Source organism: Daucus carota, chromosome 5 (genome assembly GCF_001625215.2).
Source record: "Daucus carota subsp. sativus chromosome 5, DH1 v3.0, whole genome shotgun sequence".
Classification (NCBI taxonomy): domain Eukaryota; kingdom Viridiplantae; phylum Streptophyta; class Magnoliopsida; order Apiales; family Apiaceae; genus Daucus; species Daucus carota.
The window spans coordinates 38,033,254-38,055,145 of record NC_030385.2 but is presented as its reverse complement, the minus strand read 5'-3'; the positions used below and the strand labels follow the sequence as shown (position 1 = coordinate 38,055,145).

The 21,892-nt window shown below is 32.5% G+C and overlaps 2 protein-coding genes across 3 annotated transcripts; both read left to right on the top strand.

The window, feature by feature from the left end:
- Positions 1-4,720: 4,720 nt before the first annotated feature.
- On the top strand, positions 4,721-9,565 carry LOC108223759 (glucomannan 4-beta-mannosyltransferase 2). The gene is made up of 9 exons (XM_017398166.2): positions 4,721-5,495; positions 5,664-5,762; positions 6,045-6,297; positions 7,167-7,277; positions 7,901-8,037; positions 8,153-8,266; positions 8,362-8,561; positions 8,644-8,841; positions 9,028-9,565. The coding sequence occupies exons 1-9, from the start codon at positions 5,166-5,168 to the stop codon at positions 9,185-9,187; spliced, it is 1,602 nt and encodes a 533-aa protein (XP_017253655.1). The 5' UTR covers positions 4,721-5,165; the 3' UTR covers positions 9,188-9,565.
- A 4,729-nt stretch (positions 9,566-14,294) lies between these two features.
- Positions 14,295-18,411, top strand: LOC108223779 (glucomannan 4-beta-mannosyltransferase 2). 2 transcript variants are annotated; one of them, XM_017398198.2, is made up of 9 exons: positions 14,295-14,937; positions 15,037-15,135; positions 15,223-15,475; positions 16,074-16,184; positions 16,697-16,833; positions 16,926-17,039; positions 17,135-17,334; positions 17,416-17,613; positions 17,800-18,411. In XM_017398198.2, exons 1-9 carry the CDS (start codon positions 14,608-14,610, stop codon positions 17,957-17,959), a joined length of 1,602 nt encoding a protein of 533 aa, XP_017253687.1. In that variant the 5' UTR covers positions 14,295-14,607; the 3' UTR covers positions 17,960-18,411. The 2 variants fall into 2 exon arrangements, with proteins under 2 accessions (XP_017253687.1, XP_063949835.1); XM_064093765.1 differs by having other exon boundaries at positions 14,463-14,937; positions 16,926-17,043; positions 17,139-17,334; positions 17,800-18,103.
- The last annotated feature ends 3,481 nt before the right edge of the window (positions 18,412-21,892 follow it).

Here is a 21,892-nt window from a genome sequence, read left to right as displayed (position 1 = left end):
GTGTAATAGTAGTTTTTATTGTTAAATATGAGATCGTGGGGGAAGATAATGGGTGTAATGATGAGAAAAACTTACTATTTATAGTAACGTAAAGAAATGAGAGGGACATCCCAAGACAGTAACCGTAAAGAAATGAGAGGGACAGAGGGAGTATTGTACTCCTTCCGTCCCATATTGAGTGAGCTGGTTTGACTTTCACGGAGATTAAGAAAAAGATAGTAACTTTAGTTGAAAAGTGGGTAAAATGGTGGGACCTATCAATATTTAATAATAGATTTGAGATAGTGGAGTAAGATAGTGGGTGTAATAGTGTTTATATTATTATAGAATGAAGATAGTGGAAGAAAGTAGTGGGTGTAATAGTGAAAAGTAGTGTTCAAAAATAGTAAGTATGATAGGTTCATTCTTTTTGGGACGTCCCAAAAAGGAATAAGGGTCATATAAAATGGGATGGAGGGAGTATTTCATACGCATTAGAGCAAGTCCAATGGTGATTTTAAAATAGATGTAGCTATTTTTATAATTTGAAACCAAAAAGTGATTTTTGGTGCTAAAATAGAACTTATGGTCCAATGGTAAATGTAAAATAGAACCAAACATATCCCAATAAAGCTATATTCTCATCACACAATCTTAAAGTACATAATTATATTTGTCACTATTACTTAAATAATGTATTTTGTCACTTGCATGCTTATGTGGCAATTATAGCACCATCTATACTTGGTTCTATATTTAGAACCAAGTATAGCATTTTGCTATTTTACATTCAAGTTTAGCATCCCATTGGAGTTGAATTTTGTGCTTGGGTGGTATATTATAGCAATAGCACCTATTTTAGCACCTCCATTGGACTTGCTCTTAGAATCCCAACTAAAATGATGCATAAATTTGGAAGTTGGTGGACTAGCCTGCAAGCCTATGAAAAAATTGGATTGACCGACAGTTAAAGCAGTGTTTGTGTGTACGATTAGGGCATATGCTTTTTATTGATTCGCTCAGTAGTTGCCGCACTTGCAGTGCACATGAAAACAAACCAACCACAAGGAGGGAAAAAAAAATACTTGGGCATTAAAAAAACGCTAATAATTCTGTTAGTTACTCCCTCCGTCCCAGTTAATATTATACATTGGGGGACGGGACACGACACAGATTTTAATACTTTAATAAAACATAGTTTCGCAACTTATTTTTAAGATTTTCTTTTCAGGATAAAAATACAACATTTATATTTTTATACAGAAAAAAAAATTCAAAAATAAATTATAGAACTATGTTTTATAAGAATCTTAAAATACGTGTCGAGCAGAGAAAAAGAAACGTATTCAATTGACTGGGACAGAGGGAATACTTATTAAAAGTATTCAATATTTCGGATGAGCCATATCCTCAAAAGTGGTTAAATCTCATAATCTTAGAAAAACAACCATCTTTTCGAGACTAAATCAAATTCTTCTGAAAAAATATAAAAAAATCAAATTATGACTTGAGCACTTATTTGAATTTTAGGCGTTTACTTGTATATGAAATGAGGATATTAAATTGCAATATGCAAAGATAATATACGTTTATAACAATTGGGATTTTTGTACGTGTGGACAGAGAATGAATCAATGAAAGGTATGCCTGAGCAACTTCACCATAAAACTTAAATTAAGCAAGTCTGTGGGTAGAATCTTCACTAGGCCCTCTAGTATTTATATTAATAAAGAAGAGGTAGTGTTTTATCTTTTATTTAATTTTCAATATATATATTCCATACATTGGTTAGCATGTAGGGTTGCACATTTTCTAGCACCGACAATGTCATATTGTTACCCTCCTCGTAAACTTGCCAATCATCAGTTTATCACCTTTTACTTTATAGTAATATAAGCTATTCCTAGGATCAAAAGTTTTTATGTTTTAGTAACTGTTGTATCCATTTCACTCGCGGGCTGTTTGGGTGAGCTTAAAATAAGTATTTTTGCTTAAAATAAATAAGTGGAGTAGAAGTTAAAAGCAAATTAAGACTTATAAGTGATTAAAGTGTTTCGTAAATAAGTAGAAAGCTTTTTATAAGTGCTTTTTGACTTTTTACACAAACGGTACGAAATAAGTGCTTCTAACTTATAAACTCACAAGCTGGCTTTTAAGTCGTTGCCAAACACCCACTCATTTTGTTTATGTTTAGATGGTATGTATTTTAAAATTTTAATATTTTAAAACTTTTGTTTATAGATAATTATATTAAAAAATTATATTTTGCAAAAAGTTAAAATTATATTCCATGTCCCTTCCAAATATATACAATTAGTTACTTGGAACAATAGGAGTTTTGCTTGCAAATTTTCAAAATTGTTGGAGACAACTTCCAAATATATACAATTAGTTACTTGGAACAATAGGAGTTGTGCTTGCAAATTTTCAAAAAAATTGTTGGAGTGTCTCTTCTTGACAAGACTACTAGAACAAGCATGAAGTTTTCGCAAACAAAGAAATGAAAATAACCTATTTCAAAAAAGAAAATAACCAGAAATGGAAAAATATAGTTATGAAGTAACACAAAACTTATAGGAGTAGTTTTCTTTCCGCAACTGATATAGAAGTTTATGTAAAGACACATTTCAAATTAGTCAGATTTACTCTAGTAGATATTAATATACAAAAAGGGATAATCTTGTTGAACAATATATTGCAAAAAAACTTGTTTTACATGAAGTATCATACTATTTTCAATTTTTTTATAAATAATAATCATCGACTCTATCTCTCTTTTATTTTATATTTAAAAATAAACTAGAATCTTATTTTATTTTAATAATATATATATATATATATTGATTTTTAATTTTTATTTTAAATCATAGAGATATCATAAGATACATAATATTATTAAAATTGCTCTACACAAAAACTTCGAAGACATTCTAAAATAAGGTATAGCCTGAATTAACAAAAAAAGTTATATTAATGAATTATAATATCTCACATATACATTCTATATTTATATTTCACACTAAATAATATAAATTTAATATTTGAGCCATGTTATTGCAAAAGCCAAACATATTTTTGTCCATGTAATTAAATGCACAAACAGCTGTTCCAAACTGTTTCTTGGTGTGGGCCACCGTTTTTTTGATATTGTTTGATGAAAATATCAGTAAATTCATGTGACTACATTTCTTTCATGCTTATTAATTTTACATACAATTTTTTGAACCTATATATTATAATACTCCCTCCGTCTCATGAGGATGCTTACGTGCACTGTTTGCACGCATTTTGAGCCTCTCATAAAATATAGTTCTGTTACATATTTTTAATTTTTTCTTTTTTTGAATTAAAGTTTAAACGTCAAACTTTTTTTGCGGATTTTTTTAAAAATAAATATATAATGTAATTATGTAAGTATACTTTATAGAAGCATTAAAATGCGTGCCAAAAAATAACGTAAAGAACCTGGTGGCACGGAGGGAGTACCAAATAGAACATGTGCACTGTGAACCAATTAGTTGTATGCAGCTCATTTCCTTTATCAACTAAATTTCTAGCTGGCTCCCTAGGAGTGGATGAAAAAACTTTTTTTCCTTTTATATTTCACATGAAACTTTCCTATTTAATAAATAATCTTTTTATTTGAAGAACAAGATCAAAATTGTATCAAATTGAGTATAATATTCTGTAAACTGCGGAATCACATTATCAATCAGTATAGCCTATAGAGTAATGCTAGAATACTGAAAATTATCACAAAATTCTTCTGAAATGATATATGATAAATTTTAGTTATTATTATTATTATTATTATTATATTTGTGAGAAAAATATCTATAATCATTAACTCTTCATTTGGGATGAATTTGGATTCTGTGTTTCTTAATTTTGATGGTATCATATTCATATGTGGCCCATATGGCCAAAACTATAAGAAAGACAAACTAAAACTTGAGTAACATAGTTTCAAAAATAAGACAAAATGTAACACACACTGAGTTGTTATTTGAATGATCAAGTGCTACTAGCCGTTTCCTAATTGTTAAACTATAATTATAAATAATGAAATGACTCCTCTGGGAAAATTTAGAGTCATAAGAAAATACTATTGCAACGGGAAATTTGCCAAAGAGCTGTGTGGCTGCTGACAACTATTACAATTTAAGAATCACTCCACAAATAGTAGTTGAAACAGTGAGACCAACAAATAACAACAGTGAAAACGTAATACTGTTATTACTCTTGTTGATATTCCGTCTTTTCTAGTTATTTATATATTTTTAAAAAATTCATAACTTGTTTTGAATTTTTTCTGAATAAAAATATAATATTTAATTTTTTATTCAGAAATAAAAAAGTTTGAAAACAAATTATAACTTATACTCCCTCTGTCCCATTTAATTCTATACGTTTCTTTTTAACTGTTCGACACGCATTTCAATGCTCTTATAAAATATAGTTCCGTAACTTATTATTGAGATTTTTTTTTTCTGTATAAAAATATAACATCTAAACTTTAATTCAGAAAAGAAAAATTTTAAAAATAAATTGCACAACTACACTTTGCAGGAGCATTAAAGTCCGTGCCGCGTCCCCGTCCCCCAATGTATACAACTCAGGTGGACGGAGGGAGTATTATATACATACAGCAAAATAAAGTATAATTAAAAAATTGTATAAATAGGACGCAGGGAGTTTTATTTGCTGATTATAATACTACTATTTTACAAGAAGTACATGAGAAATATATGTATATGTAAATGATTGTATGTATTTAACAGACCAAGAAGGCAACAACGACTATAAAACTCCCTGCTTCTCGCTCTACGCTCACACATACTTGATACTACAGCCTCTCCCTCTGCACAGTGCAGTTGCTCTGTCTCTTCTTCTATTATGAATTTATGATTCATTAGAAAAGATTACAGACAGTATCAGCACTTGCTAAAACAGGGGAGAGACCTTTTTCTATTCACAGAAAAAAAACAGAGAGATCTGTAAAACTAGCCTCACTTGAGTAAAAGCTGTTGATGCTTTAGCCGAATCTCATCCACATTGTTATTCAACAGCTTCATATACAAAATTCATACATACCCACATAAAGATTTTTGCGTATATGCAGATCTAGTGGTTGCTTTTAAGCTCCCCTGTTTTGCTCTGTTTTTTACTCTGTTTTTGTAGAAAATATGGCTGAGGTTTCCGCGAATAGTTTCATGCCAGAGACGTTCCAGGGAACAACAGTGGATTTAACTTCACAACTTGGATTGCTGTGGGAGCTGATTAGAGTCCCATTGATTGTACCATTGCTGAAATTTGCAGTGGTTGTATGTTTAGCTATGGAACTCATGTTGTTTGCTGAGAGATTATACATGGGTATAGTCATTGTTTTGGTGAAACTCTTCTGGCAAAAGCCTGAAAAAAGATACAACTGGGAGCCCATGAAGGAAGATTTGGAAGCTGGAAGCTCTACTTTTCCATTGGTTCTTATTCAGATTCCTATGTTCAATGAAAAAGAGGTTAGTCTTATCACATTTCTTGATTTTTGCAATTATTTCATGCTCTGTTATTGTTTGTTTATTGTTCTCTGTCACAGTTTGGGACTGTCCAAATTTCTTACAGCTCAGAAATAAGATTTTTAAGAAGTGTGCTTGTCTGTTTGCGTAATTTTGTTCTTTTCTGGACAGGTTTACAAGATCTCAATTGGGGCTGCATGTAATCTCTCATGGCCTGCAGATCGTCTTGTTATTCAAGTTCTTGATGATTCAACTGACCCTATTGTCAAGGTAATTTCAAGTCCAAAATTCGCTTAATTCAAACACTTCTTATCTTGTTTGTCTTAGTCTATCTGTCAAGTTCCATATTTGGTTAAGTTTCGTTGATAGATCTTCTGGCAACTCAAGATTTGACTTGCTTGAAGTTACTTGTGCTTTTACTTACCCTTGACACAAAATATTTATGTGATGATGTGTATGGACACGTTAGCATTTGGTACATCATTAGATGATTGTTTTGGTACAATTTGCATCTTTATTTAACGTTTTTAATGATTATAATTAATGTTGCAGGAGTTAGTTGAGAAAGAGTGCAAAAGGTGGGCAGCCAAAGGCTTGAACATTACCTACCAAATCAGAGAAACAAGGGGAGGCTACAAAGCTGGTGCTCTCAAAGAAGGATTAAAACGAGATTACGTTAAAGATTGCGAATATGTTGCCATTTTCGATGCTGATTTCCGGCCAGAACCTGATTTTCTGCGGCGATCCATCCCGTTCCTCATGCACAATTCCAAAATTGCGCTTGTTCAAGCTAGATGGAGATTCGGTAAACCTACTAACCAACTAATCAAATTAAGCAGTGTCACGGTCTTAAAATTTTCCACTATAACTACTTCTTGTTGTTTCTATCATATTATGTTTCTGCTATCATTTTAAGAGTGTCGGTGGTTTAGTGTGTCACCCGTTTTACCTTTGAGAATGAGAAGATTCTTAAAGCAGGACTGTGTCATGTTTTCAGTAAGATATTTTAGACAGTGAAGGTTTTTGTAGGTTCCTATAAAACGAATAATTTTCGAAACATTTAAATTTTGTTTGCATCTCATCCGTCACAGCGTACTTTCGAACGTTTGTTAAATTTGTTTTAACCTGTTGGCATGGTGAAGTGGGGATTCCCTGAAATACACTGCAGGTGGAGTGGGCCAATTTGACTGTCTCAATATGATTGTCTGGACCTCTCAAGGTGTTGGTAGTTTGTAGAACCACTCCTGCATCTTCCCCTTTTTTTACATTGTCCTACCAAAATTTCCAATATTAAGAAGTAGTTTTATTATAGAATTGTTTCTTTCTGCTTGAGGTATCAAATTTTGTTGACCGGTAATATTATATTGGTGTAAGAAAAACTATTATTTTTGAGGTAGAAAACAAAGTTCTTCCCCGGATAAATCGGCAGAGAAAGTGTATAGATTTCAGAGGTAAGTTTGTCAACTTGAGAGATGATTGGCTCACCGACACTTAGGCCTATGGTCTTCCACAATAAACATTTTATATGCATCTGTATACATGAGTATATAGTATATGATGTGTCTGACTGTCTATTTTTTTCTATTTGATAATTTGGTCTGATATAACTGGTGTTAAAAAAAGCTGTTTTTTATACATGAAATATCAAGGGAATAAGTGTGATTAATATTGCAGTGAATTCTGATGAATGCTTGATGACAAGAATGCAAGAGATGTCACTGGATTATCATTTTACAGTGGAGCAAGAAGTAGGATCAGCTACTCATGCCTTCTTTGGTTTCAATGGTACTTATATTTCAGCTTCCATTATTAACATTTGCCGTCCTTTTGTCTTGATACCACTCTATTAGCTTATAAGCTTACTCAAAAACACTTCCTCCCTGAATGATTACAATAATGAGTTCGAATTGTCATTTGCCTCCTTTGTATGTAAATACCCAACAGGAAAAGAAAAAAAATAAGAACGATGCACACTACAAAAAATATGACTTGACAAAATGTTTTAACAGTTACTGCCTATGTTTACTTGTCCCAACTTCTCAATTAACTTGACAGTTTCATACTCTGGTGGCAGACCCTGACTTGCCATCTACAAGAATAAACCCTGACTCAATTTTTGTAGATACTTTGGATTCTAAAAACAATCATGACATGTGACTCTTATGCCCAAGACCATAGAGACAATGGTCCATTTTGATTATTAATATCCAGACTTGATCACTTGTTGAGTTTTTAGGTCTGTGGTCCAATCCCTTCAAGTCAAATACTGCTTGTGAAGCACTGATAGATTGGCCAACCAAAGTTTCAAAATTTATGAGTTTAGGATGTCTTCTTTATGCATTATTATGAACACTCCCTGTAATTTATTACAGGCCTGGCAGTTTTTTCTTAATTCTACCATTGTACAGGGACGGGTGGTATATGGAGAATTGCTGCTATCAATGAAGCAGGTGGGTGGAAGGATCGAACAACAGTCGAAGATATGGATCTTGCTGTCCGAGCTAGTCTTAGGGGCTGGAAATTCGTTTATCTTGGTGATCTTCAGGTACCTAATACTTCTTATGTGATTTTGCATTGTATGATACATCATATATTTCATAACAACTTAAAGATCAGTTCTTTTAGCTTATAACAGTTTTTATGTGATAATTTTACCACAGGTAAAAAGTGAACTTCCTAGTACTTTCAAAGCCTTCCGGTATCAACAACATAGATGGTCGTGTGGTCCTGCTAATTTGTTCAGGAAAATGGTGATGGAAATCGTGAGGAACAAGGCATGTTTACTACACTATAGTGTCACAATTCTGATTCTATCTAAACCGAAACAGTATTAACAATATATCTTTATATTTTGTGCTGATTGTTGCAGAAAGTGAACTTCTGGAAGAAGGTTTATGTAATATACAGCTTCTTCTTTGTGAGGAAGATCATAGCTCATATGGTCACATTTTTCTTTTTCTGCGTCGTCCTTCCATTAACCATCATGGTTCCTGAAATCGATGTTCCAAAATGGGGAGCCATTTACATTCCTTGCATTATCACCACTCTCAATTCAGTTGGAACACCAAGGTCCGGGAACTTCTTTTCTAATATATCTGAGACCTTTTAAAATTTTATCTTTTCCCTTAGTTTGTTGAACTGGATTTTGCAGGTCAATCCATTTATTGTTTTACTGGATTTTGTTTGAAAATGTCATGTCTTTCCACCGCACCAAGGCAACCTTCATTGGTTTATTTGAAGCAAAAAGAGCTAATGAATGGGTTGTGACTGAGAAACTAGGAGATGGTCTTAAGAACAAAAACAGCAAATCGAACAAGAAGTTCCAGTTCAACTTCAATATAGGAGACAGGTAATAATACTTAAAAATGTGCATTCAGTTCTAGTGACAACATTTAGAGTCGTTCTGAGTTCTTAACATAGCATATGTGATCATCATCAGCACATCTCTATCAGTAGAGTAAAATGTACATCCTTGTTTATAACATTGATTTGTAACTACTGGTTCCCCTTTCCAACTCCTGTGATGTGTTTTCAGGATACATGTTACAGAGCTGGGCTTCACAGCATTTCTCTTCTTCTGCGGCTGCTATGATTATCTTTATGGAAAAAACAATTACTTCGTTTACATGTTCCTCCAGACAATAACCTTTTCAATTGTGGGATTCGGCTATATTGGCACAATTGTCCCAACCTAATAGACAAAGCAAGCATCAGCAACATATCCTTCGTGCTACATCGTTCTTCTTTCCATGCGTATATAGAATGTGTGTTTCTGTTCAGCAATGATTTCGTTCATCGGTTCTTAGAGAAGAAGCCAGAAACTAGAAAAGAAAACAGTTTGGTAATGGTTTTAGGGTAGATACAGAAGAGTCAGGAAAGGTTGATAAAAGTATAGATTGCAGCTATTGTATCTTCAGAGTTTAGATCAGTATCCATGTTATTATTTGTGAATTATATCATTTGTTATTGTCTTATTTGTTCACCAAATCCCTTCAGTTATACATGTAGCTTTTTCTCAGTTTGAAGAGTGAAATAAACTGTCAGAAGAATCAACCTTGTAATTTGTCACAAAATTTTCTTACCATCTTCATAGTCCTTACTTTCTGTGAATATTAATATGTTAGATGAGTTTAAGAGTTTTATATTCTTACCTTTTACTTTCACCATAAGAGTTTTATATTCTTACCTTTCGCTTTCACCATTTCATCAAAATGTACAGGGGATTATCTGATTACGCTTCATTTCAAACTGATTCATTCTTCCTGTTACAAAATTATAATTATAACTGATTCATTATTTGTTAGACTTGGTTTGCATTCACATGGATAGAATGAAATTTATACTCTAAAATCATTCCAAACAATTTGAACTAAAAACGAACTCACATGTTTTAGAAGAAATAATGTTCAACTTCTTTATCTTATTTCTCTACAAGTTTCATCATTTAATTTTAGACCGACATAGTTTTAGTCAATATTGTCTCGTACTTTTTTCCACTTTAAAACTTTCCAATAATTTCTCATTTCATTTTATACAAAATGAACCCAAGTTCTAGAATGTCATGTTCATATGACAAAGGCATATGTATGACCTCTGTTATCAATGTTTTTCAACCAAAACATAACTGAAAAAGGAGCCGAATCGTCGAGAAGAATTTTCTAATGCAACAGATATATTGCATGCAAATTAATAATTGAAAGAAATCAAATACAAATCTACAATGCACTTAAGACTCCTAGTAATGGCCAAGGCATTTTACCTTGAAAATTGGACAAAGTATCTTGCATCTGTCTTTACTCTTAAATCTGCTTACATCGATACTTTACCTTTCAATCTTTTAAAGTTGCACAATCATAGGGCGAAGCTTTATAATATAATATTAGCATTATAATATGCCTTCTTTGTTAGCAGCTGATTTTTTATCTACGTACTTTTGTGTTGCTACTCTGGAAATCATTTAAATGGTATCATGATGAGAAATCACTAAAATTTTAATTAACTTTAATTTAAGAAATAATATATATCACTAATTTATCATTATAAAAAATTATATATGAGGATGAATATATATTAGTTAAAAAACTAAATAAATTTTGAATGTACTATACTGGTGGCTATAATAATTATTTATATTCTTATATTTTCTGAAAAAGAGTTAATTTAACAATGAAGAATCATATAACACTTGAAAAATAATTATATTCAATAAATATAAAATAAATTATATTATTGATTAATCTGATTTTCATGAAAAAGACAATCAAGCGGAAATTCGAGTTAATATATGCATATTGTCCCCTTCATTATAGTCAATTTGTGCTATCAACAGCATCTAGGACATTGAATTAGACTAAATATAAAAAAAAAGTTACCAAGCAAAATAAAATTTAGATAAATTGGGAATAAAATTCAACAAAAAAATAATAACTAAAACAAATAAAATAATTTTAAAAGATGGTAATCCCGGCCAAACAAAGAGTATTATTTAAAATAAATAAATAAAGATTTCACAGTAAAAAGTGACTGAAGACCCTGAACTCCTGAAGGCGCATTGGGAAAAAAAAAGGAGATGGAAAGATCTGTCAGGAGGCTAAGGTATTTTGGATAATGCTAATTTTTAATTTTTTTATTATTATTATTATTTTAAGTTATGATTAATTGAAGTTATTTTTTCAACATAAAATTACTTGAAAATTTTAGAATGAAATTTGTATACATATTTCTCTTATATTTTATAGTTTTAATAATAATTGAATATAAATGTTTCTTGCACTTATAAATTCAGTTAATTTCAATGGTAAATATTCTATAGTTCAATTGTATTAATAGCCACAATGGTATTTCCAAATAAATCCCAAGCCTCAACTCAAACCCCGATAAAACCACGAACTTGTCCGAGTTTTCACACTCACAGGTCTCACGGCATTATAAATTCATATTCAACTATCTATGATTTGTCACTACGAGTGGTCCTCAACACTCAACCGTCTATTTTCATATCTTTTGCTTGCCTATTTCTGGTTAACTTTTTCTGGTAATAACAAATTTATTTACATCTACTCTTGTGTTTATACATATCCCACTCCCCACGGAAAATGACTCCAAGAATCAAGTTGTTGGATTATAATTTTGTACGTGACGTCCTTATATTTATTAGGCTCTCCACTTTTGTGATACCGGAAATTACGCATTAATTATATATTATTAAAAGTTATCAAAATATTATACTCCGTACATTTCATAGTGTATGTCATGTTTTAATTATTGAAGAATAAACTTTGATAGTAAATTACACATATTATCCAACTTAAAAAGATTGAGAAAACTTATATATTTAGAAAATAAATCTAATAACCTTAAAAATCCATTTTTTTTTATTTTTAGAATAGTTAATAAATTTTCCTTAACTATTGGGCAAAATTTGATAAAAAAAGAATTGATTATCTAGTAATCAAAAGAAAACACATGAGATGAGATGGAAGGATTAATATACCAATCCTCTGTTAAACAAATGTGAAACACATATGATAACAAGTTATCGGAAGATTAAAGACGAAACAGAGTGGAAAGATGACTTCCCGCATAATTTATCGGAGCAACTCCAACTCAGTAAAATATATTAAAAATAAAATTATATATACTCTTTTCAAAATTTTACATTTCATACGTACATTTTCTGTATTCATAACTTTAGTCAAGTCTGATTATATTTGGCGAACAACAAATTTCTCAATTAGTAAACTGAATTTCATATAACCCATATTTTCCAAAAAAAATGATCTATTTCTCTTTTCTGGGTACTAATCAACCTCAAATTCAAATAAAAAGTTATATTGGTTCTCCGTAAATTACAGCACCAATCGAGAACCGACTTCTAGACAAACGAAAACAGAGTTTTTGCTAACTTATAAACACCAATATAGAATTTAGGTGCTGCATGCGCCGAACAATTTTTTTTTTCCCCTGCTAAATGATGCGCCGAACAATTTGACTGAAAATGTAGGCTCAAGTTTCCGAGCTCAAATTGCGCCTGAAATACCTCTAACTGAAAAGCTATTTTCAAGATGACCATCTTTAATCAACTTGCTCATTTCAATATTATCAACTCCAGTTCCTTTCAATTTCTATGCAACTCAAATTATTTGCAATTTATTCCCATAGTATCTTCAGTCTTGACAAGCATTTGGTTCATTGCTACCACTTCGCATGGACGCAGGCACGCAGCAGTGGCCACTTGTTCTAAAATCTAGAATGACTTGTATCGGGCCTGATCATTCATGCCTGTAAAAGCTACACGTCGTTATCTCCTGTCCTCTAATCCAGTGGCGGATACAGGATGTAGACTATGGTGTGTCACGCTTTTAACATATGTTGATGAAATTAAAAAAACGCTTGATTTATATCAAACTATATCCAACAAAATTCACTGTGACATTTTATCGAACAGCTTAAAAGCTCTGTTTTTTCTTTTTCAAATTGCGAATTTTTAATAGAGAATTTTGGAGATGAATCATATTATGAAATTGAAGATTTAGAGTGAAAAAATCAGTCGATACCTCGATGGAGAAGCCTGGTATTTGCCGGAGGGAGGAAAAAGATGTATCACTGTGTTTGAGTAAATTTAAACAGGATGCCAAAATGTACTTATGTATTATGCATGAGTAGACAGTAGTTCAGTACCCTGCCTGTACCCACTACCCACCTAACATATAACTAAAAAAAAAATTGTTCGGGAAATAGAATTCGACACATATTTGTCTCTTGTAAAATATAGTTCCATAAATTATTTTAATTTTTTCTCTAAAAAAATTTTTAATATTCAAATTTTTAATCAAAATTTTAAAATAAATTATAAAACTATATTTTGTAAAACTCAGTCTCTAGTGATATAAATTAATAACTTATTTTTTGAACAATAATAAATATATTGATTTCAATACTCAACCAAATAGATGGATACCGCCTTAATCTTAATCTGATTCCTTATTCTAATCGCATACCACCCCGCCAACAGCACAATCCCTTAAAATCGTATATAACAATAATGTCTCATTACAATTAAAACTTTTCTTATATAATGATCAGAAATTTTTGTTTAAAATATGAATTATTTATTTTTAGCGCATGATTGAAGATATTGATCGAAGAGCATCTTAATGCAAGCAGGCTCCAAGTTTTGCCCACATGTAAACACACCTAAAATCATGGAACAACTCATGTGTGTTCTGGACTGTAACTTTGTGATTGTTGTTACATAAGTATGAACATATGAGTTAAATGGATGGAACATGGAAGACTACACTAAAAGCCAATTATATGTGTGTGCAGTGTGCACCCATTTGCTTTATTTTTATCTATACATCTCTAGCTGGCTCTATATGATTCATCATTTGATGCCCCATCTTCTTCTATTGCTGCTAAGCATAGCCCCATCTCACATTATGGTTACCGACATTTTTATTTCTTCAGTTCACCTATTTTTTTCTATAAATAATCTTCGTATCTAATATTATGGATTCTTACGGAAATACTCTGTCTATTCCATTCTTATCGTAAATAAAGTTTACTCATTTCATATATGTATAGGACGAAATACTGAATATAATTGATTTGACTTAAATTCCTAACATCTGCGTACATTTTGAATAAATTTGATTCGACACGAATTCCATGAAAAATTGCAAACAATTCAATAATAATAACTACAAGACTAAGAAGCAACCGGCCAAAACAAAGTCAGAAATGAGCAGTAAAATTTAAAAAAAAAAATACGGAGATAGACTAAAGGGAAAAAAGGATTATAAATGAGCACACTTCTCTCTCTCCATTACTCACTCTCTTTACTCTCTGTTTAGACAGTGCAGCAATCCTGCTCTGCCTCTTCTTCTATTATGTGTGATTCAGAGAAAAACAGAGATCTAATATAGCCCACTTGAGATAGAGCTAAAAATGCTTCACTCAAATATCACCCACATTGTTGTATAGCATCACAGACAAAATCTACACATACCCACAAAATGGTTTGATTGCATTAACAGATCTAGTGGTTGCTATTTAGCTCCCCTGTTTTTTACTCTGTTTTCCCCTGTTTTTTCCTCTGTTTTTAGTAGAAAAAATGGCTGAAGTTTCTGCAAATAGTTTCATGCCGCAGGCATTTCAGGGAACAACAGTGGATTTAACTTCACAAATTGGATTACTCTGGGAGCTCATTAGAGTCCCACTGATTGTACCATTGCTGAAATTTGCAGTGGTTGTATGTTTAGTTATGGAACTCATGTTGTTTGCCGAGAGATTATACATGGGTATAGTCATTGTTCTGGTGAAACTCTTCTGGCAAAAGCCGGAGAAAAGATACAACTGGGAGCCCATGAAGGAAGATTTGGAAGCTGGAAGCTCTACTTTTCCATTGGTTCTTATTCAGATTCCTATGTTCAATGAAAGAGAGGTTAGTTTTATCACATTACTTGATTTTCGCAATTGGTGTATTATGCTCTGTTAATATTTGTCTATTGTTCTTGTGTAAAACTTGTTATTTTCTTTGCAGGTTTACAAGATCTCAATTGGAGCTGCATGTAACCTCTCATGGCCTGCAGATCGTCTCGTTATTCAAGTTCTTGATGATTCAACTGACCCTATTATCAAGGTAATTCCAAGTTCAACTTAATATAGCTCGATTCATCATTCGATAAATGTTGATTAAGCGTTTTAGTAATTATAACTAATGCCGCAGGATTTAGTTGAGAAGGAATGCAAAAGGTGGGCAGCCAAAGGCTTAAACGTTACCTACCAAATCAGAGAAACAAGGGGAGGATACAAAGCTGGTGCTCTCAAAGAAGGATTAAAAAGAGATTACGTTAAAGATTGCGAATACGTTGCCATTTTCGATGCTGATTTTCGACCAGAACCTGATTTTCTGAGGCGATCCATCCCGTTTCTCATGCACAATTCTAAAATTGCTCTTGTTCAAGCTCGATGGAGATTCGGTAAACCTGCTAACCACCTAATCAAATTAAGTAATGTAGTAGAGTGCCATTATAACTACCTCCTCTTGTCTTGTTCTCTAATTAAGAGTGTCGGTGGACTAATTAGTGTGTCATAATTTTTACTTTTGAGATTGGGAAGATTCTTACGACTCTTAAGTGATCCGTTCTCCTAAAATCTCAAGGTGTCAGAGGAAGTGCTTATCACGACTATATTCTAACAACAGCAGCATTGTGTCATGTTTTCAGTAAGAATTTGTGGACAGTGAAGAGTTTTTGTGGATTCTTAAAAAGTTCCTTATTATTTTTGAGATAAAAACAAAGTAATTCACCGGATTGATCGGCAGAGAAAGTGTATAGATTTCAGGGGCAAGTTTGTCAACATAAGAGATGCTTGACTCTTGCTGGCTAGCTGGCTTACTTCACCCACCGACACTTGGGGTCTAGTGGTCTCCTACAATAAACATTTTATTAGCATATGTTTATTAGACAGTATGGTGTGTCCGTATAGTTTTATATTCGTAAAGTTTAGGTTGTTGCAGTAGATATGTTATGCAGTGTGTGTGATTTTATTAGTAAATAACTAGGGTTTTTATTGCAGTAAATTCTGATGAATGTTTGATGACAAGAATGCAAGAGATGTCACTGGATTACCATTTTACAGTGGAGCAAGAAGTAGGATCAGCTACTCATGCCTTCTTCGGTTTCAATGGTACTTATATTTTTATCAACATTTCTCATCTTCTATTAGCATTTCTCACTTCCTCCCTAAACGATTAGATTAGATATGAGTTCGTATAATTAAACTTCTATTATAAACATGTCTCATAGTTGATGCGTCGAGGTTTCATACATACCCTAGTGGCAAAAATTAATGTATTGACACTGATTGAGAGTGCTTTGGATTCTACAAATAACATTGACATGTGACTCTTATAGAGGACAGAGATCACAAAGAGAATGGTCCATTTTAATTGTTAGCAACTTCGCTTGATCACCTGCTGAGTCTTTTGCTCTGTGGTCCAATCCTTTAAATCAAATAATGCTTGTGAAGCACTCCTATAACACAGCTCTTTTACGCTAATCCTATTAGATTAGCCATCCAAACTCTGTAATTTTGCAAGTTTGGGATGTCTGTATGACTTATTGTGAAAACCTTGTGTATTATATTATAAAGAAAAATTAGCATGTCTAACAAATAATTTTGATCGAACCATTGTGCAGGAACGGGTGGTATATGGAGAATTGCTGCTATCAATGAGGCAGGTGGATGGAAGGATCGAACAACAGTTGAAGATATGGATCTTGCTGTCCGAGCTAGTCTTAGGGGCTGGAAATTTGTTTACCTTGGTGATCTTCAGGTAGTTATGCCTATCCATGTGATTGTGCATTGTATAATATATGAAGATCAGTATTTTAGCTTACAACATTTTACATGCTCGAATCACCATAGGTAAAAAGTGAACTTCCTAGTACTTTCAAAGCCTTCCGGTATCAGCAACATAGATGGTCATGTGGTCCTGCTAATTTGTTCAGAAAAATGGTGATGGAAATCGTGAGGAACAAGGCATGTTTACTATACTATAGTGTCAAAATTCTGATTCTATCTAAATCGAAACAACATTAACAATATATCTTTATTTTTTGTGCTGATTGTTGCAGAAAGTAAATTTCTGGAAGAAGGTTTATGTGATTTACAGCTTCTTCTTTGTACGGAAAATCATAGCTCATATGGTCACATTTTTCTTCTTCTGTGTCGTCCTTCCATTAACCATCATGGTTCCTGAAATCGATGTCCCAAAATGGGGAGCCATTTATATTCCTTGCATCATCACCACTCTCAATTCAGTGGGAACACCAAGGTCCGGGAACTTCTTTTCTAATATATCTGAGCCCTTTTAATTTTTCTCTTTTTCCTTAGTTTGCTGAACTGGATTTTGCAGGTCAATCCACTTATTGTTTTACTGGATTCTGTTTGAAAATGTTATGTCTTTCCACCGCACCAAGGCAACCTTCATTGGTTTATTTGAAGCAAAGAGAGCTAATGAATGGGTTGTGACAGAGAAACTAGGAGATGGTCTTAAGAACAAAAACAACAAATCGAACAAGAAGTTCCAGTTCAACTTCAATATAGGAGACAGGTAATAATACTTAAAAATGTGCATCCAGTTCTAATGACAACATTTAGAGTCGTTCTAAGTTCTTAAGGTAGCATACGCGATCATCAGCACATCTATATCAATAGGGTAAAATTTGCATGCACTCTTCATACTCACAGTTCATTGGAGACCTGATATGCAATACAAATTCATGTAATGTGTTTGCAGGATACATGTTACAGAGTTGGGATTCGCAGCATTTCTCTTCTTCTGCGGCTGCTATGATTATCTATATGGAAAAAACAATTACTTCGTTTACATGTTCCTCCAGACAATAACCTTTTCAATTGTGGGATTCGGCTATATTGGCACAATTGTCCCAACCTAATAGACAAAGCAAGCATCAGCAACATATCCTTCGTGCTACATCGTTCTTCTTTCCATGCGTATATAGAATGTGTGTTTCTGTTCAGCAATGATTTTGTTCATCGATTCTTAGAGAAGAAGCCAGAAACTAGAAAACAAACAGTTTGGTAACGGTTTAAGGGTAGATAAAGAACAGTCAGGAAAGGATGATAAAAGTATAGATTGCAGCCATTGTATTTTAGAGGTTAGATCAGTGCCCATGTTTTTATTTGTGAATTATATCATTTGTTATTGTCTTATTTGTTCACCAATTCCTTCAGTTATACATGCAGCTTTTTCTCAGCTTGAAGAGTGAAATAAACCGTTAGCAGAAGAATCAACCTTGTAATTTGTCCCAAAATTTTCTTGCCATCTTTATAGTCCTTACTTTCTGTGAATATTGTCAAGTTAAATGAGTTTGAGAGTTTTATTTTATATCCTTACCTTTCACTTTCACCAATTGATGAGAATGTGCGAGGGATCATGTGATTACCCTTCATTTCAAACGATTCATTCTTCCTAAGACGACTTGGCTATAGAATGTCCTGTTCAGATGACTAAGACATATCTATATGAACTCTATATCAGTGTTTTTCAACCATAACCTACATGAAAAAGGAGCCGGATTTTTAAGAAGAATTTTCTAATACAACACGTATATTACATACAAATTAAATATCAATTTCTTGTGCTCATGACATATGTTAAATACTAAATTTTATAGATTTAACTCATTTTGATTAACTCCTATTTTAAGTAATGGGGAACCACTCACTGCACCAAAATAAATTAAATATATACTAATTTAGTGTTTTATGGGTCCCCATCAACATACTAGACAAACGGGTAAAATATCGAAAAGAAATCATCTACATTTGTACAATGCACTGAGGTTCTAGTAATGGCCAACGACATTTTTTTCCTTGAAAATTGAGAACTTAAAATTTCTTGCCTTAGTGCCCTACCCATTCCATTTCTACATCATGTTTTTTTTAAAAAAAAAATTCACAAAAAATTTGAATACATTCATGTTTTGTCACTATTATCTCATACTTTCTTCCTTCTCCTTAAAACTTCTATATAACTTTTCATTCCATTCACCTCTCATTCCATACCATCCAAGTGAACACAGCCTTAGTAATTACGAATCCTCTTTTTCGGCTTTCTTTTATTTTTTTCAAGACTGCAACCTACCTTATACGACATCCACCAATCTCAGACACAGACGCGGTAAGATTTTTTTTCCCGTTTTATGCAAATTTTTAGTATAAATTCCTTTCTAAATCGTTAATAAAAATAATGCCATTTTTCATCTTCTTTTCATCCAAAGCTACTATGGGAGGCCCACCGTGCTGAGTATTAGAATAGCATCAAAAAGTGCTTCTGTAAGTAATTCTATCGTAAAACAACATAGATATGCTTCCATCATGTGATGACATCTTAATTTTTTCTAACTATTTCAGGAAAAAGCTCCATTTATTCAAATTGCCAGAGAAAGGAGGCCTAAACTAATGGAGACATTTGATCACCATGCATTGTGAGACATTCGATCTTCGAACTAGTTAAACTATTTTCTATATTAGAAATGCTTATTTGTGTATATGCATGATTATAACTTTTAGCAATTATGTTGGTTTTATGAGACCTTAATAGAATACAGTTATTTCACGAGTACTAGAAAGACTCGTGCTTTACTAATGTTGTATAAACAGTTCTAGCAAGGAGGAGGCTGATGTTGCGCGAGCTACAACAAAGTTAGGGTTCAAAACTTACTTGGATGCTGCATATGCAAGTGACTTGACAAATTTTCATGAGTATGGACACACCGGTGAAGTCGTACTTTTTACCTTATTGTTTGCCTAATTCATATGTTCATCCTTGATTCTTCAAAAAATAGAGTACTAAGTAGTCGCTCTTCGGTGAAATTAGTACATTTTTATGCAAGTCAGGTAATTAAAAAAGAAGACTTCATATTCTTGGACATTCTTAATTTTATAGGTTTGGGGCTGACCTTACTAAAGGCTTGTGGAGTGACATAGCTCGAGATCAAATGCGTAACTGGAGTGTGCTTGATGTTGGGACTAGTAACAGTCTACTGCTTCAAGAACTTGCTAAGAAAGGATACTTTTTGAAGCTTTCTACTAGCTGTGTTGATGTGTTTGCATATTTTACGGTTCTATAAAATAAAAAAATGAATAGCTTTCTCGTTTCGACATTGACTTAATGCTTCCAAGTTATAAAAATTTCTTCCTAAATTATTTATTTTCAAAATAAGTAAAAAAAAAAAGTTACCGTTGCGGGATAGAGATTAATACTTAATAGTCAATGGAAATTTCTATTGTGTTTATATTTTTAATGCAGCCCATATGATTGGAATTATATATACTGTGAAGTGAACACATTGTTTTCGCATTGCTTTTATGAAGGAAATTTTACTGCTTTGGTGCATATTTTGCAGTTTTCTGTCGTGTGTTGTTCTCTTTTGTTTTTCATTTGTAATCCTGTAGCCACCGATCATTTTCACACTTCAAATTTTGTATCGAGTTGTTTATATTTTGCAATATAAATCTCGTCTTGATTCTTTATGTTTAGATGATACTAAGCTTTGTACGATACCTAAATTGTCAAAACTATTCTATTACCATTGCATGTAGTCATGTGCTAAAGATCTGAACCAACTAACGTATGTTGCATTGATGCAATTTCAAAGATCTTACTGGGAGTAATTATAATAAAGGAGCAATTGATCTAGCTAGAAGCCTTCCCTAGTCTTAAATTTTTGGTATGACAACCTTATGAACGCAACTGTAAATTACAACTATTGCACATTCCACATTTGTATTATCTTTCACACTTGTTTGTTGACAATTCAGGGTAAAACTACTCATTTTATAGTTGTTGCCTCTTCAGTGATCTATTTTATTTCACGCTATTGAAATGGAACCTCATCATTAACAATTACTTCATTTTTCTGTAGATAATAACATAATGTCTCAACACAAAAGATAAGTCGGTGAAATAAATGATTGTTAAGTCTGAGAATAGATTTGAATCAAACTCTCTTAACCATATGTTGGTCACATCGATTCAAATTCAACTTGTATATTTGGAGGATTATTAAGATCATGTGTTATTATAGTAGTTTTTTTTGCGAAAATAAGAGCTGGAAATGAAAAAAAGTGCATGCATGACTTTTGGTAGAAAGAAATCTTTCATCTTATTTTTGTTGATCTATCTTGTTTCTAGATTAATGGTTGTGAACCGGAACTTATGACTTTTGTATATACATGCTAAAATTGTGATGCAACTCTTCAAAACAATTTTCAGAGTAGACTACAATTTTTGATGAAGTTTGTCCCCCGAGTTTTTTTTTTATTTCTATCGTTGATTTTAACCTTTTTTATGGTTTTTTATGAAAAGTTGTTTCATTTTTTATAAAAATATTTATCAAATTTTAGCTTCCACTTGAGATAGATCTTTTAGTGGGCCTAGTGGCTATAAAAAAATGTTGTAAAACGGTAAAAAATGTTATGAAACGGTAAAAAATTACATAGTTTGAATATTAAAATTTTAAAATATTATGTACGACCCCTACTAAGTACACGATTGCTGACTTTCGTAATCATTTTAGCATCACTGAGGATCAATTTAGAAACCAACCTATTTTTTTCTTTCATCACCGGTCACGCCGAGAAAAGATCAACAACAGACATGATTCAAAAAACAATGCATCCGATGATGATATATTCCAACTGGGTGGAAATAAGTTTTGAATCAGTATTGGGGTCTTAAGGGATGATGAGTAGCAAAACCACCTACCACTTGTATGATTTGCAGATTGTTACCGAGCGTGCACATTATGCTCGTTATAGAATTGAGGTTTTCAGGTTCGACAATTATCCTGATACCCAACCTC